A 16868-nucleotide genomic window follows, 5' to 3' on the forward strand; every position below is an offset into this window, starting at 1 on the left:
ACTTTGGAATTCCTTCACTTGTATATCCTCAAAAGCATGCCCGGGTTGTTAAGATCCTTCAAATTCTCTGTAACTGAAAAGGAGACCGGAACCATCCAGACCATGTGTCACCACAGAGGGCTGTCGGTCGACCAGTCACACGGTGCTGCTGCAGGGGCTGCTCTCCATGGCCTTGGAGGGGTGGATGGGAGAGGAGCATTACCTCAGGTCCGCTTCCAGATCCATGTGGTTTCGCTCTACATAAAAGGAATCTGGGCCAGCTAAGCAAGGAATGAATTTCTCCAAATTTTCTTCAGGATACAGCTGAGACAACTGAAAGAGACAAAAAGGCCCAAGAAGTATCGCACGATCCACTTTACAGAACCAGGACTCAGTGTGAGAGACACCTGGGCAGGTCAAGGAGGTGGCGTCTGCTGGTGTGAGTCTGGGCTTCTGCACCCACTGGGACGTAGGAAGCCACGGCCCACCACAACACAGGGAGCCGGGCGGCAAAGCCACCACGTCGACCCAACTCCGAGAGGGGCCTGCCCTCCAAGGAGGCAGTGCGCATGAGCCGCCCAGCCGCAGCAGAACACGAGGAAGAGGCGGCTGCCACACGAGCGGGCGGAGGGAACGGGCAGGGATAAACACGCCCCACAGGCTGGATGCGGGTCAGGCAGCAGCCGGCCAGGAGCCCAGGCACAGGGCAGGGGGACTGTGCCCTCACTTCTGAGCTCTCTTCTGTGGGCGGCAGGCCGCAGGGAGCCTCTGCAGGTGGCACAGGGTGCAACAGCTATCCTGGGGGCCAGGCAGGAAACCCCATACTGCCCCCTGGAGCCTGCTTCCCCATCCAAAGCAGAAAGCCCACAGGCCACTGGGGGAGGGATGAGATGGCGCCTGCTCCCAGAGCTCAAGCAAACCCCCAAGTTTCTGGGGATGAGGCAGAACACCTTCCTGCCTCTGGGAGAAGAGGAAGAAGAGGAAGTCCTCCTGACACTGGTCATTTCTCAGGGAAGGTAAAAAGAAAACCCCTCCAGCCCCAGGGAAGGGCAGGAAGCCCTCCTGAGAGGAAGGGCCTGCAGGAGCACAGAGTGGACCAGGCCCGCTGCTGGGGAGGGAAGGGCAGTGACGCTGAGAAACGGCCCCCAACCCTGTGCCTGGAGCTCGGGCTGCACCAGGACGGGCAGCCCCCATGCCCACCACAAACCTATCACCAGCAACAGTGACAGCACCCTCCCTGGGAGTGGAATCAACTGGGCAGACAGACCCCCTGTCCCACAGGTGAGGCAAGACCACGCCACACTCCTCTCAAGGCTCCAGGGACCAGCAGGTCTCGCTGGGGGAGCCCAAACCCAGCTCTGCTCCTGACAAGACTAACCTGAAGCTGCACTAATGGTTTGATGGATTCCATTTCCCAGCTAGTTCTAGACATGTCGTCTAACATTCAATCAAAAATTATAAGATAAAAAAGAGGTGGGAATCGATTGTCAAGATACTCATCAGAACCAGACTCAGAAATAACCCAGATATCAGAGCTATTAGATTACTTGAAAATGAACAAAAACCCCTAAAATTATGGTACCTGAGATGAAGAATTCAGCTCCTCAGCAACCTGGACAGAGCTGAGGAAAAACATCCCTCAACCTGAAGACAGGGCCAAGTGCACGTAACTCAAGGCCCAGGAGGAGAGAGTGGAGAAGAAATACTGAAGGAAGCAATGGACACGACAGTGAGGCAGAGGCCCAGAAGGGCAGAGGACCCGAAGCCAGGCGAGTGTCAGCTGCTGCAGATAGCCAGACAAGAGCAGCAGGGTCTGCCAGCATAAGCGGAGTCCAGAGAAGCGCCTTACCACAGAACGAGTGGGGAGGCCCAGAGGAGAGGAAACTCAGCGGTCTACATGCTGCAGAGGGACGGGAGAGCCCGGGGCAGGACCCACAGCCCTAGAAAGAAGGCCTGTGGCGCCCTTCAGGGCAGGGCAGGCCAAAACGAGCGATGTGATCGAGCAACTTCTGTCCAAGCTTTTCAGTTCGATTTTCTCCCATGGGATGTTTTCCCTCATCTTATAATCAAACTGCCAGCTGCACTTTGGAGACACCGCAGCCGTGCTGGCTCCACTCGACGAAGGTGACCACCTCAGATGCGTGACTGAGGCTAAGACGGTGGTTCACCGCCTGGCACAGGCCAGGCCGGGCAACTTTAAACATGCAGGCGTGTGTGGACGCACATGTGTGTATGGGGGTAAAGAGGTATTTACCAGTGCAGCTTGTTGTTGAAACGGTTTTCGTTGAATCAATTTAAAAACAAGCAGGATATACAACATCTGCCTTTCAATTTTTTTAAATATTTGAAAAAATAAAACAGGAAGATTCAATATGTAAACACATAAAGGTGGAAGCAGGTGAAGTCTCTGCCCACTGCCGCCCATGTGAGCCTCTCCCTCAGCTGCGGCTGGAAAGCAACAAACCTCCACCAGCCAAACAGCCCTCGGCACCCGTGGACTTACATCTTTCTGCCCCAGCTAGTTCTCAGCAATGGGAAGGAGTGTGGACCACACGCCCTGCCAGAGCGGGAATGCCCACCCTGCACTCACTGCCCTGGCTCAAGGTAGCATCCACGGATGTCAGGCTGCCTTTTGACCATGATGAATGGGACCCTGTAATTTTTATAAGAACCCTTAAATCACCTTACCTTTGAAATAAATTCAGTCACTTCAGAGGAAGATTTGGTTACTGATGTGATTGAAGAATCAGACCACAAGACCTTAAAAACAAACAAACAAACCTTAAAAACAGATACCACATACTCAATTCACAGCACAACCTTCCAGGAAGTCATAGCCAGGACATGGCAGCAGTGGGACGAGACTTTTATATATATAAAAACCTCGTGCATTTATATACCCCTTTGCATGCTATAGAAAAGATGTTCACGTAACTCCAGTCCATTAAAGCTTAACTTCCTGTTTTGTGCAATTATTCAAACATCATTAAGTCACTCATGCATGGAGTCTAAGGTTGCCCCTTAAAGCGTCATAAAGTCCCTGATAACCCTGACTGCTTGTGTGCACAGCCCCCCATGGGGGAACCCCCTGCTCAGGTCAGTCTACATGGAGTCAAGAGCGATGTGAGGTTAGCCTGTCCAACGGTGAGTGCTCCCGTTCAGGGCTGTGGCCGTGCTGGCGGCCCTCAGGAGTCTGACACAAGCCAGGGCAGTCAGGACCAGGAGAGCAGGAACAGCTCCCACTGCAGGGGGCGGGGGAAGAACTCGGCAGAAAACACCAGAAAGGCCTTTCCGGAAGCTCTACAAAGCCTGGTGTGTGTGCTTTTCCTCCATGCACCTGTGAGAGCGGGCAGTTTTAGTTCACAACCACAATGTCCATCCTCCCGAATGGACTGTGAGCTCCTGGGGGCAGGGGGCTGGCTTCCCAGCACTGTCTGCGGTATTTTCCACCTATGTCAGCACACATGCCTGTCAGAGGCTCTCCTGCGCTGAGAAAGGCGTGAGCTGAACTCAGAAGGAGCGAGACAGGACAGAGGGAAGAAGGTGGGACCGGAGGGAAGCAGGGCCCAGAACAAGAAAGGTTAAACCGTGAAACCATGACGTTCACCCTAAAGTCCAGAAGCACTGGAGGATTTCAAGTCAGGAAATAAAACGACTGAGAGTCTTCTGTCACCCAAAGGGAAGCATTACATGCACACTGATGTAGAGAAACCAGGGCTTGGAGATAATCAAGCAACTCTCAAGCGCCCACTACCCGCTGGCCTCCTGCTTGCTGTTTGCTGACAGTCTCCCAGGCCTGAACTCAGGGCTGACATCTCTCCTCCTGCTGAAATTCACACGAGTCCCTTTCTACTCTGGAGCTGTCGTAGCACAGAACAATTATTAAGGTGTGTTTTTCAAGCCCCAACAAAATACAAATCAATCAAGACAAGGAACTTTCTCCTTTATCTCTGAATTATCGACGCCTCCTAGAATTCATCACAGCAAGTGCTAGCATTTTTTAATGAATGTGCTGTGCGCCATCCAAAATCTACCTACACTAAAATGAAAATACCAACACCATTTTTTTCTGTTTGAAATAATTAAATCTTTTAACAACACTAAAAACAAGATTGGGGGTAGTGAGCTGCTACCCACGTAAAACACCAGTAACAGCCACGATTAAAGGTGAGAACTTTCTAGCTTTAGATGTATGACCCAAAGCACTGTTGACACTGTGGTTTTCAAAGTAAAATATGCTGCATGTCACGTGGCACAAACACACCCTAACTCAACTTAAAGCACCAAGTCCAACATCCAAATGGTGAGCATAGCACAAACATACCATTTTACATTGAAACAGACAATCTGCTTCCCTGACAATTTTACATTTAAAGAGGCACAACTATTCTAGGTTGCCTGCTCCTGATATATTCTTCTTTGACTTCCAAAAGGAGTTGATGTTTCCACCCAGGGCAGATAGAAAGCAAGGACTGGAAACCAGCTGACTTCAGCAACACACCTCTGCAGGAATCGCAGGCTGACCTGACCCAGCCCTGAGCCAGAGAGAGGCCGGCCAACCCCCAGAGGGGCGTGGACCAGGAGAGCAGCCTGGCATCTTGACACAAGCTAGAGACACGTGATCCAGCAAGTCCAGGATAGCATCAGTCATAAGCTAACCCACAGTTCCTGTACCAGCAAGAAAAAACACTGCCAATCAAATGCTGGAACAGTCGTTTCCTATCACCTGTACTCACTCAAAGAGCCACTGAGACCTACAGAGATGGATTTCAATGTTATCTGAAACATACACAAAAAAGCATGGTATGCACAGAATAGGTAAGTATTTCTTCACGCTCAGAGTCTGACTCCTCTGACTCACTGTCTTGCTCTCAGCACCGACTGGTGCAGGGGCAGCAGCTCAGGAAAAGGCCCTGCTACTCAGGTCACAGCCCTCATATGGGCAGCCCTCATGTGCCCAGCACCACTAGACCTGCCATCAGGCCTCTGAGGAGCTCTGAAGCCAAACACAAGGACAGGCAGAACAGTCACAAAGGACAAGGCAGCCTGGAAGCAGCACGGACCACATGCTTTTAGAACCGTTTTTTAATGCTAAAACTATCAACAATATTTGCTGTGAACTATAAGGAGAAAGCATCGCCAAGAACAGGATGTTATGAAAAAAGAACTGTTGGGGAACAAGAGTTCTTCGAAGTTTAAAACAGGGCAGCAGAGGTGAAAAATTCAATTCAAGATACAGAAGATGAAGGACTCTTCCACTGAGTAAATCAAAAAAGTCAAAGGGAAAGAAAATAGAGGAAAAAAGAAATAAAAGAGAGGGCCAGTCTTAAGGTCCAACATGCCGACAGCAGGAGTTCCAAAATAAAACTGAGAAAAATGGGGCAGAGGAAATCAAAAGAATGATTCAAGAAAAGGTCCCCAAGTTAACAGGCTTAAGTAAAAAGGGCTAATGCGTCCCAGCACACTGGATGGAAACCTACACCCAAGTCTGGCTCTGAGAAATGTGGGAGTGACTGGAACCAAGAAAAGGTCCTAAAACTTCTAGAAACTGTAGAACAGAGCCATGCTTCTCAATAGCAATACTGCAAGACAGGAAATAAGAAGTGCTTCCAAGCTCCTAAGGAAAAATGACAGCTGGTCTAGAGTTGTATTCCCAGTCACGTGTCAGGGCAGATGGATAAAGACACTGCCAAACGTGAAGGTCGGGACCTGTGCCTCCCCAGGACCTTCTCTAAGAAGCTACAAGAAGCAGAAATGACCTGCAGCAAGAGGTGATCTGTGAGCCAAGAGCAGGGAACCAGAGCTGGAAGCGAAGAGGGGACGAGGGGAGCCCAAGGTGAAGACACGGGAGCCCTCAATGAGACGGTGCCAGCCTAAGTCCAGGTGGGAGAAGGGAGGGCCACACTCCAGAGGGGAACCAACGGAATGTCGGACGCATTTGAACACAACCAGGGAAAACTTAGGGGGCAAGGCTATTTTCCTAGTATTTGTTCCCAAGAAACAACAGAGAGAGACAATTAACCCCAGGCAGAACAGAGCACTGGAAAGGAAAAGCACTAGGCACCCACCACACGGCCCGAGTACCACAACCTTCCCACGGTCAGGCTGTCACACAAGCACCGAGGTGTGAAGTGTGTCCCCTGGTGGCCCGAGCACGTTCACTGGAGTCTCTGCACAGATGGAGCTGATGGGAGCAAAAACTAAGCAAGAAACAGTTGTCAAGACTGACCCTTAGCTACCAGCGAGGAAGCATTCAAGGCAGTGAAGACTGTTTCAAGATGGAAAAGTAAACTTTTAAAGAAAAGACACAGCACTAAAATAAATGCACTGTCAACCCACCCCAGTATTCTTGCCTGGGAAACCCCATGGACAGAGGAGCCTGGTGGGCTATAGTCCGTGGGGTTGCAGAGAGTCAGACACAGCTGAGCGACTGGACAGCAACAACTGGGCTCCCAACAGAGATGGGCATGAGAAGAGTGGGGTTTTTATTGGTACTGTGCCATAGTTCCTCTTAAGTCAATACAACTCTCCCGTCCGCTAGGCATTTCAAGTGTTTGGGTCATCTTCTGGGGTTTTTTCCCACCCTGTCTTTCATGCGTAATAAGTAAAGAAAAATATACTTTTAAAAAAGTTTTAGTTATTCGACAGTAAGTTTGGGGAAGCTAGTAAAATGTGGACATTTCTACATGGGTACAAAATCATTTTGTATTTTAAAAGATTCTGTCATCTGCTTCCTGGATTTGATTTCCACAGTAACTAGTAACTAGCAATTACAACTTCAGCAAATACAAAACCAACTCCATGGAAAAAAAAAAGAACAGGAAACTCAAACTCCTACTTGTAGTCTATTTGTTACTTACGTCTTCCTATAAAAGAATAACCTTTCATCTGTATCCCGGAAAACAATGACACATAAAAATTAAAACTAGAGATAAACAAGGCTGAGAAAACGGGGCAGGGGGAGGGGAGCATGGGCAGTGTCGCTGACTTTTCCCTTAATAAGTGAAAGTTTCCAAAAAAAACTGCTTCCTGAATCTTCCTACACTGTAAGCAACAGAGGGCACACCTCACCATGGTATGGCAGACACTCCTAATAAAGGTTTTTACTGTTCTGGCCATGGTACAATAGATATTCATTTCCAAGTTCAAAAGACAACCTATTTAAAGGACAATTTATCCTAATTATTTAGGGCTTTGTGGACAAAAATTAATACTCAGGTAATTTTTAGAAGTGTTTTATTGAAGTGTAACTGACACTGAAATGCACGTATTTAAAATGTACACTCTGATCAGTTTGGACGTACATATCCACCCATGAAACCATCCTTCTGGTCAATATAACGGACATAGCCATCACCCCTCCCCAGGAAGCTACTGACCTGCTTTCTGTCACTGCAGATTATTTAGCATTTTCTAAATTTATCTAAATAAACCCGTACGGAGCATACTCTTTTTTCCCTGGCTTCTCTCACACACGTAATCATGGAGCTCTCTCTGTCCATACTGTATCAGGAACCCACTCCTCCATGCCCAAAGGCCCACTGTGTGGTCACAGTACACAGTGTATGCCCAGTCTCCCAGCGATGGGTATTTGGGGCCTTACGAATAAAGCTGTTATAGACATTCATGGACAAACCTTTGTATGAACACATACTTTCATTTCCTTTGGGTACTCACCTAGAAGTGGGGCTGATGAGTCATATTTTAGGAGTATGTTTAACTTTTTAAAAAAACTGCCAAACAGTCTCCCCAAGTAGTTTCACAGTTTTATGCTCCCAGGGCAGTCCTTCCACATACCTGCCAGGAGTTGGTGTGATCAGTCCTGTGGATCTCAGCCATTCTGACAGGCAGGCACCATTAGCTCATAGTGGTTTTAACTGGTCTCTTCCTAACGGCTAATGACGCTGCACATCTGTTCACGTGTGCTCTCTGCCATCCACACATCTTTCTTGGTAAAATGTCTGTGCATTTTTAATTGGGTTATTTTCTCATCATTGAGTTCTTGAGAGTTCTTTTTATAGTTTGAATACAAATCCTCTAACAGACACGTAATTTACAAACATGTTTCTCCTAATTCTGTGGCTTGTCTTTGAATTTTCTCCACAGAGCCTTTCAAAGAGCAAGTTTTAAATTCTGATGAAGCCTAACTTGTTCATTTTGTCTAATATGGATCATGTTTTGGTATCCTACCTAAGAAATACTTGCCTGTTTAAGTCACAAATCTTTTTTCTGTGCTTTCTTCTAGAAGTTCTATTTTATGCTTTATGTTTAGGTCCAAAATTCGTTTTGAGTTAACTTCTATACAAGAGGTGAGGTTTGATCAAGATTCTTTTTTCTTTGCATATGGTTGTCTGCTCCAGAACCATTTGTTGAAAAGACCAACCTTTCTTCACTGAACTGCCTTTATACCTTTGTCAATAATCATTGACCAGGGTGGTGTGGCATCCAGGGCCTTAGCCCAAAGCGGAGGAGGCCTGGCCCGCAGGGCGGAGCAGTCACCACTGCTGACCCCAAGCCCAGCCCAGGGCCACCCCGAGCGGGGCCACAAGCAGTGGGAGCCTGAGCTGCCCTGGCCTCATCAGGACGCTGCTGGTCCCAGAATACATATGGAGCACTTGGGGCAAGGCGGGAACTTAAGCCTGATTGATGGTGCCCAAGCAGCCTTTGTCCTTCTGAGGGTCCCAGTTCCAGTTTTTGTTTTTTTGGCCATGTCGAGCAGCATGCAGCACCTTAGCTCCCCAACCAGGGATCGAACCCATGCCCCCTGCTTTGGGAACATGGAGACTTAACCACTGGCCTGCCAGGGAATTCCACAACAATCAAACTCTTATCAGAAAACTCAAGAATGACTCCTTATTACCTTGGCTTAGGCAAAGATTTCTTAAACACAAAAAGCACAAGTAACGAAAGAAAAAGTAGGTAAATGGGACTTCATCAAAAGTCAAAACGTGTGTGTGTCAAAGGACAGCATCAAGAACATGAAATAAATTCCCACACAGCGGAAGAAAACATCTGTAAGCCAAAAGGCCCGGTAATTTCAGTCCTAGGTACATATCCGAGAAAAATGAAAGCATTTGTCCACATGGAAACCTGTACACAAATGTTCACAGTAGCATTACCCGTAAGAGGCAAAAAGTGGGAACAACCCGGAAGTGTACCAGCCAGCTGCTGAGTGAGCAAACGGAACGTGTCCATCCACACTGTGGAGACTCACTCAGCCACCAAAAGGGAAGTACCGGTACACGACACAACGCAGATGAGCCACAGAAACGTGATTTGCACGAAATAAACCAATCACCAGAGACCACATATTGTATGGACTGCACTCTGGAGAAACACGCAGCACAGGCAAACCCAGAGACAGAAACGGGATCAGAACTGCCTGGGACTTGGGGAGGAGAAGAGGGCAATGACTGCCAACAGGTGTGTGGCTTCTTGGGGTGATAGAAATACTAAAATTAAATTGTGGCCATGGTTACTGAATTCTGAATAAATTGTAAAAACACTGAACTTTTTAAATTTTTTAGAAAATTTATTTGGCTGCACTGGGCCTTAGTTGTGCCATGGGGGATCTAGTTCCCTGACCAGGGATCGAACGCTGCCCCGGGTACTGGGAGCACAGATGTCTTAGCCACTGGATGACCAGGGAGGTCTCAACACTGAACACTTAAAATGGATGAATTTTATGGTATGTGATACCTGTCTCATCAGAAGTGTAAAAAAGAAAGTCGCTTAGAAAATTTTAAAAATGTTTCATCTTTAAAAACGCCAATGATATTCTCCCAAAGTCTTCCAAACAATCAAATGACCATGTACATGTGAGAGCAGCTCTGGCCCCAGGGGTGGCCCCTACACCTCTCAGCAGCACCTCAGCATCAGGGCCCCTGCACTTCAACACAAGTGCCGAGATCAGGTAGTGAGGCTTCCAATTTGCTCATTTCAAAAGTGTTTTGACTGCTCTGTAGTTTTTTCCATATACATGCTATTTATTATTCATTCACTTATTTATGTAGGCTGAACCACACAGCATGCAGTATCTTAGCTCCTCAACCAGGGACTGAGAGCGGGCCACTGCGGTGAAAGTACCAAGTCCTAACCACTGGACTACCAGGGAGTTCTCTCCATGCAAATTTTAGCATCATCTTGTTGATTTCTAGAACAGAAAAATGCTCCTGGGACTTACTTTTACAGATGGTTGTCTGAGACAACAGAGAATTTAGAAGTTTACAGGTATGTGCAGAGACGTTCTCAACAGGGTCCACGGTCCTTCCTCTTTACAGAACTGTAGCTCTGACCACAGCCAGCTAGAGACTGGTTAAACCCTGGAAGCTAGGCAACCATAAGGCACCTCACCTGTCTAGCGTGATGGGATGCCCAAAGCAAAGCTCATGCATGTTACACACTCACACCCCACAGGCGGCCACTTAGTTGAGTCACAAGCAGGAGGGCACCTCGCTGCACAGAGCGCGCGCTCGGCTGAGGCTGCACGAAGGAGCAGCACGCCTCATAAATGAGCACTGTGTGCTTCTAAATGTTCATTTCATCTTTCCTTAGTACCTCAAATCACCATCCGACAGTCTGTAAATCCCCGAAGGCACATCAGGTTAGTAACCCCCAGCACCCCCCCCCCCAAAAAGACTAGCTGAACTGTTGGCTGGTGAAGGGTTATCACTGTCCTAAACACAAGAGTGTGCTTATCAGTTATCTCATCAGGAGAAGTAAGCTTCCAGATAACCAAAGTTTTCTTTAAACACTAAAACACTTCATTCAGCTCACGCATCTGGGTAGAAACTTCTAAAACTCAACAATAACCACATGAGACAGTAAGCTCAGAGCTGAGACAGGCCTCCAAGGAGCCTTCTGGAATTGTCTGCTGGGCCTCCAGAAGACTCGGGATGTCCCTGTCTGCCAGCCTGCTGCCCCAATCCTGGTCACAAGCCCCTCATCTGGGGAGAGGCCAAGGGTCCACCCTGCCCAAGCTCACTGCTTTATAGAGAGGCTGAGGATGGGGGCTGAATCTAAACCCAGTTTGAGCAGACTGGCTGTGAGTGGGGTTCCCAGGGCCTGATAAACAGTATGCCTCAATTTTCACAATTCTCCTCTGTAGCCAAATTAGGTGACCAACTACCTACCAGGAGCCAAGTGTGTCTCCAGAGCGTGTTCCCCCCCAGCCCACCAAGGAGCTTCTGTCATCCAGGAGGTGCAGAGGAACACGGCTCATCTCTGCAGGCACTGACTCCCCCAGACTCCAGCCTCCGACTGAACGGAGGTGCCGGGACACAGACAGGTTCAGCACTGTCCGTGGTCTCACAGCTAACAGGGACACAACTGGGCTGTGAGCTCCAGGCTGCGCCCGAGCCCAGACCCTCCCCATCGATGGAGAGCAAGCAGCCCCAACAAGCTCATCCTGGGGCCCAGCTGCCCGCAGGGCCCAGCCCCCACTTCTATTTCCCACAGCATTGGTACTGAGCTTTGCAAAAAGACCTGTCTTTTATTTAGATAAATAAAAGTACTGCTTCGTAGTAAATATTCCCTTCCTATGCCTTAGAGCAGAAAAGGGGAAAAAAAACTTAGTATCTTACCTCAAAGGAACATTCAACATTTCTTTCATTTTTTTTGTGTGATAATCCCTTCAGGTCTATCTTTTCAACACTCACTGTAAAGGTAAACAAAACAAAAAAACAACAAACAGAATTATAAAAATGAAATAAAAGCTTGAAGTATACATGATTAGTTTGCATTGATCGGTATGTTAGCGGCTTTTACAGGAAAGCTCCCAGCGCCCCACGCCGTCTCCTCCACAGAGAGCTTGTCAGGAACGAGGGAGGCTGGAGGCCGAGCTCAGAATGAGGGTAAAGTTGATCGTGAGACAGAAAATACAGGGAAAATATAAAAACAAATCAATAAAAAGGGATAGATGCTTGAAAAGAACATACGTTTCTTTGACTGCTAGAGGGCAACGGATGATAACTGTAACTGAAGGTTAGTTATGCTCTGTTATCCCTAAAAGACTAAAGCTCAACGTCCCCCACTCTGGTTGTTTAGAGACGCAGCTGCCCAGAGCCTTCGTCGGGCCAGGCTGCAGGTGCGAGGACTGCGCCTGTGGAGCAGGCTCCCGGACCCCTAGCGCCGGTCCTACAGAGCAGGGGCCACGGCTGCACGGGTGGACAGGACAGGAGAAGACAGTCACGTTAGACAGCCCCAAAGCGATCACCTCCTCAGGCCTCCCCTTTCCCTCGCACAGGTGCTTTTTTTCCTCTCCTAAGAAAATGATACAATTAGCCTGTAAGCACTTAAGTTTTAAGATGCAAGTTAAGTTTGTAAAATGCAAATATTCAAGCACAAATATTTTTGAAAATAAAACAGCGCTTAATAAACATGATCTAGTTTCCAAACCCCCAAATCACACTCAGGTATGCACGTCCTGTTGCTGATTCAAACACAAATGCGTCTCCAATACTCATTTAACTGCTTGCTTCTTCAAGCTTATGAACTTCTGCCAGGCGCAGCAGTCAGACAATCCACCTCTTCCGGAAAGACCCCAGCGAATGGCAGAGGCTTTCCTGCAAGAACAGCATACACATCCTCCTCATTTTTCACCCATATTCCTGGAGGTCGCTTGGCTGTGTACTATGGGCGTATGTGCAGATCCTCAACACCTGTCTAATCTGACACACTCAGTGTAACTCACAAAACTATCATGTTACACTTTTTGCAGACGCCCAATCTCCTGGTCGGCCACACATCCTGAGTTTTCTCCAGCAAACACCACTCTGTAAGATGTTCAGGGCCAACCCCCAGAAGGTTTCATGGTCAAAAGTTTGGGGGGAAAATCTAAGAAACTCCTTTTCGTACGTGATCATATTAAAGACTCTGAGAAGTCCTGTGACAAATAAATCTACTTTTATTAACCACATTTCCTACCCCCCCCCCTTTTTTTTTGGCCACAGAACTCTCTCCTCCCATAATATGAGCAATTCTGGGCACCAGGCTTCAGGAAGGTTCTAACCCTGTACTTCCCACCACTGCAGCCACTGACCCCATGGGACCACTTACACTGGTATTAATTACAATTGAATAAAATTAAAAATCTCCTCAGTTGAACTAACCACATTTTAAGCACTCAGCAGTCACGCATGGCCAGTAGCTGCCACGCTGAGCAGACCCAGAACCCTGGTGGTCACAGGGAGTTCTACTGGGCAGCATTATAAAGTCAGGGGTGGGCAGGCTGCAGGCAGCCCTCGGCCGGTCGGTGTGACCGCCGCCAGGGCGCAGAGCCACACCGTGGGCTGATGCTCCGCCAAAGGTGCTCTCCACCTGCCGACAGCAGAGCCCAGCAGTGGTGCCAGACTCCACATGCCTCCTCCCCAATCCAGAAACACAAACCATCTGGAGCTTCGCAGAAAACAACACTCACCAACTCGTCTTATGAAGCGCCTACTGTGTACTGGGCCGTACTCCGGGGCTGGGCACAAGACGGCCGGCACTGACCAGAGTCCTTGCCTTCACAAACCACTGCCTGAATTTTTGAGCCTCTATAAATTCATAAAGTTGTATCAGGGTTGATACAGATCGTGGGAGACACTAGAACCCATTTGGTTTAGAGTATTTTAAACTTAAAATAGCATCTCACAGGAAGGAATTACTCTTTAAAAAAAACAAGAACGTTTGTTTCCTTTCTGGCAAAACAAAGAAAACACTACGTTTAGCAGTTGTGCACTGCCTGACCTCGCTCAGTGAAACTACCCACTGTTCCTGTCTGACTTCCCCAGGCAGACTGTCAGCAAATAAACAGCTCTTACACTCTCCCAATCACTATTTTTAAAAACTTACGCACAATGATCTCACTCTAATCCAGACCCTTCACTTCTTTAGACAATAGAATATACAAAGTCAACGAACCCAGAAAAACCTATTTGGTGTTTTCCTGGGCCACAGAACACCAACGTGTACCTACAAGTTCCAGGGCTGAATATTAGGATTTATGAAAAAAAGCAGAAAGAAAAAACCCTAACTGGACTGAAGGCGGGAAGTGACTCATATCTAGACACAGGAAAATGTGAAAAGCAGATGAATGTTACTCAGCTGTTTTCAAATCAAAGAGGCATTTCGGACCAGAGGTCTGAGATGTTAGCGAGACCTCCCTGGAGCCCCCAGCCCACCGGACACTGTGTCCTGTATCTGCATCACCAGCCCCAGTTCCGCCAGGATGCCTCTGGACCAAACACATGGACAAGACCTGCTGTCTTCTCTTGGTACCGCCCGCCCTGGAAGCAACACCTGTGGCCACACAGGGCTCTGAGGGTGGGAGGACGGCCCGCTGTGGGCAGGGGGTTGGGGCAGGTGGATGCTCTGCAGCAGGTGAGGGTGGCAACGGCGGCCAGCACGAGCGCCGGGCTGGGGGGTGTTCAGCTGGGCTTCAAAGATGTGTAAGACACTCTCAACTCCAGAACTATTAAAGACCATGTTTATAACAATAAAAACATGAACAAGTGCTTATCCTGTTACCTGAAATATTATACACTGCATGTATAACATGATTATAGTTTTTTAAAATGCAAAAGGAAGAGAGACTAAAAATAAATGATCAAAAGTGACAGGGTTAACTTAACTGTGCCTGGTGGTGGAGTTATGGGTAGTTTTCCTGCCACATCCCTGCAGTGTGGTTTCATGGTTTTAGAGTGTTTACCTGTGTGCACGCATGTTTGCTGATGGCCCACTGAAAGCCCACTGGTAGACAAGGCCCCCCTTCCCTCCTGCCACCCTTGTGAGCCTGAAGACTGGGTCATGTCACACGCGAAGCCCCACTCCTTTCTGAAACGTGTAAGCAAAAAGCTTGTGTCAGTTTGAGGGGTTGGATACCTAACCATCACCTGAGGAAGAGAACACAGCCCAAGACAGCATTAGTGCCAACTGGGAAGACCCCCTAGACCCCCAGGGCTGGGCAGGAAGAGCACCCAGGACGAGTGCGCCTCCCCGGGGCCCAGACTATGAAGGGGTTTGGGCAGGGCACGCAGTGGGACTCCGGCTTGAGGCCACCAGCCTGCTCCCACGTGGAGAAACAGTATATGATAGTGTGCTATTTCCTTTCAACATTTCCTGGGTTCTAATTTTCTTCTTTTCTTATTCAAGTTGTACACCAGCCATTCTTCTCAAATCTTACAAGTCAGAGCACATAGCCTTCAATAAGATGTGTAATTGCACTGAACTCCCATTTTTATAATTGGATCCATGCCTAATTAAAAAACCAGAGCACTACTGTCACTAAGAAAGGAGGGAGGCCGAGCTGCATGGATAAGACCGTAAAATGCACCATGGTAAGAGTGCAGGCAGGCGCCCTGGAAGGCCCAAGCGGGGTCCGGCGGGGTCACTGACCCCCTCCAGCAGCCACACCGCCAGGTCCAGGAACACACTCCCGACTCCAGCTTGGGAGTGCCTGCTAAAACCCCCACGGCCTACGGCCACCTTCGCTGCCAAGTGCTGTCACGCAATCCCCAGGAGCTGAGGGCCACGTCGCAGGAGAGAACAGGACACCCCGAGATGATGGCTTTAATATGTCCCAAGAAGGAAGCTCTCCTCCGAAACACTTCCCTTTCTACCCTAAAGACTTCTGGAAAAAACCGAGTTGTTGTCAGTTTTCTGCTAATTATGTGTTTTACTTGATTTCAGTGTATCTTTACTAAATAGCTTAATTTGGTACAGTCAATAACAAGAAACCAATTTTATGCCAAACCCAAAGCTAAAAGAAAGCACAGTAAAAAGGGTTTTATTGATGAGTGAGGGAAAAGATGAAAAATGATCATTTTCTAGCACAATACCTTCTCTCAAGCTCCATACAACAGAACTCAGTGTCCTCATACTTAAATATTAAGATGCCTCCAGCTTTACAGTTTTATTACTGAAACCTAATTTTCATCTAAGAATTTAAAAGCTGTATTCTTAAAAGTCTCAGCTGAATAATGTTCCTAAATATCAATTTACTTTCTCACTTTCATTTAGCATTCAGTCATCTGTGTTAATGGGAATAATTTTTTAAAACACTGTTTCTTTTAACTGTTGTTAAAATTTGAACATTCACTACTATGCTGATTAAACCAATCCTCTTTTCTACATCTTTTTAGGTCATGTTATATGAATTTAAGAACTCTATAAATTTACTTTTCTTTGATTTTTTTATCATCTAGCTCCCTTGCATTAATTTGATTTGTTAGTTCTCCAGAAAGATATAAACAAAAGTTGAACATGATCCAGAAAACATAAAGCTCATAAAAGATACATCTGAAGTAGAAAATTAGGAAATGAATGCATATTCCATTTGGATGGTTAGCGATACTGCACTTGAACTTAGGGACCTGATGAATTCACTTATGTACGTTCATTATGTGTGTTAAGGCAAGCGTTTGTTCAGCCTTCGTACGCATGAGGCCCCGCAGTGGCCATGAGTGGTGGAAGAATGACTCAGGCCACAGCAATACTGTGGGGCAAGACTTTAAAAGGGAAGGGAAGGGCCCGCTGAGCAGAGCCACACGCAGTCAAAGCCCAGGGGTGACAGCACCTGTGTTGGGAGGAAGTTAAAGTGGTGGTGGAGATGGGGAACAGGAGGCCAGGGCAGGCGGCTGGCCCGGGACCCATGCGTCAGGGCAGGGGGAGACCAGGGGCTCTGCAGTCTCCGGCTGTGTGAACTGTGACACCCCAGCTGCATGACCCTGGGCACAGTTATTTAATCCCTGAACATAACAAGCACCAGCTTGCTCCGTGGGGCTGCGGCATCACCTGGCAGGCTCCCATGAACTGCCAGGTGGCTTCCCGAGGAAGTCTGAAAACCTTCAGTCAACAGTACAGAGAAAAAGGTAAGGCTTCTGCCTAATGCGTGTATGGCTTTCCTTTTC

At 47.9% G+C, this 16868-nt stretch overlaps 1 protein-coding gene across 1 annotated transcript in view; it reads right to left on the reverse strand.

Moving 5' to 3' along the window:
* The window catches only part of ZCCHC14 (zinc finger CCHC-type containing 14), a 47780-nt gene that overhangs the window by 11880 nt on the left and 19032 nt on the right, over positions 1-16868 (reverse strand). The window contains exons 3-5 of the mRNA XM_061138334.1: positions 11562-11635; positions 2668-2739; positions 203-312 (exon numbers count right to left, since the gene is read on the reverse strand). Of these exons, the coding sequence (XP_060994317.1) occupies positions 203-312; positions 2668-2739; positions 11562-11635 (256 nt within the window). The remainder of the gene's footprint in view (positions 1-202; positions 313-2667; positions 2740-11561; positions 11636-16868) is intronic.

The sequence above is a fragment of the Dama dama genome, chromosome 4 (assembly GCF_033118175.1).
Source record: "Dama dama isolate Ldn47 chromosome 4, ASM3311817v1, whole genome shotgun sequence".
Lineage (NCBI taxonomy): Eukaryota > Metazoa > Chordata > Mammalia > Artiodactyla > Cervidae > Dama > Dama dama.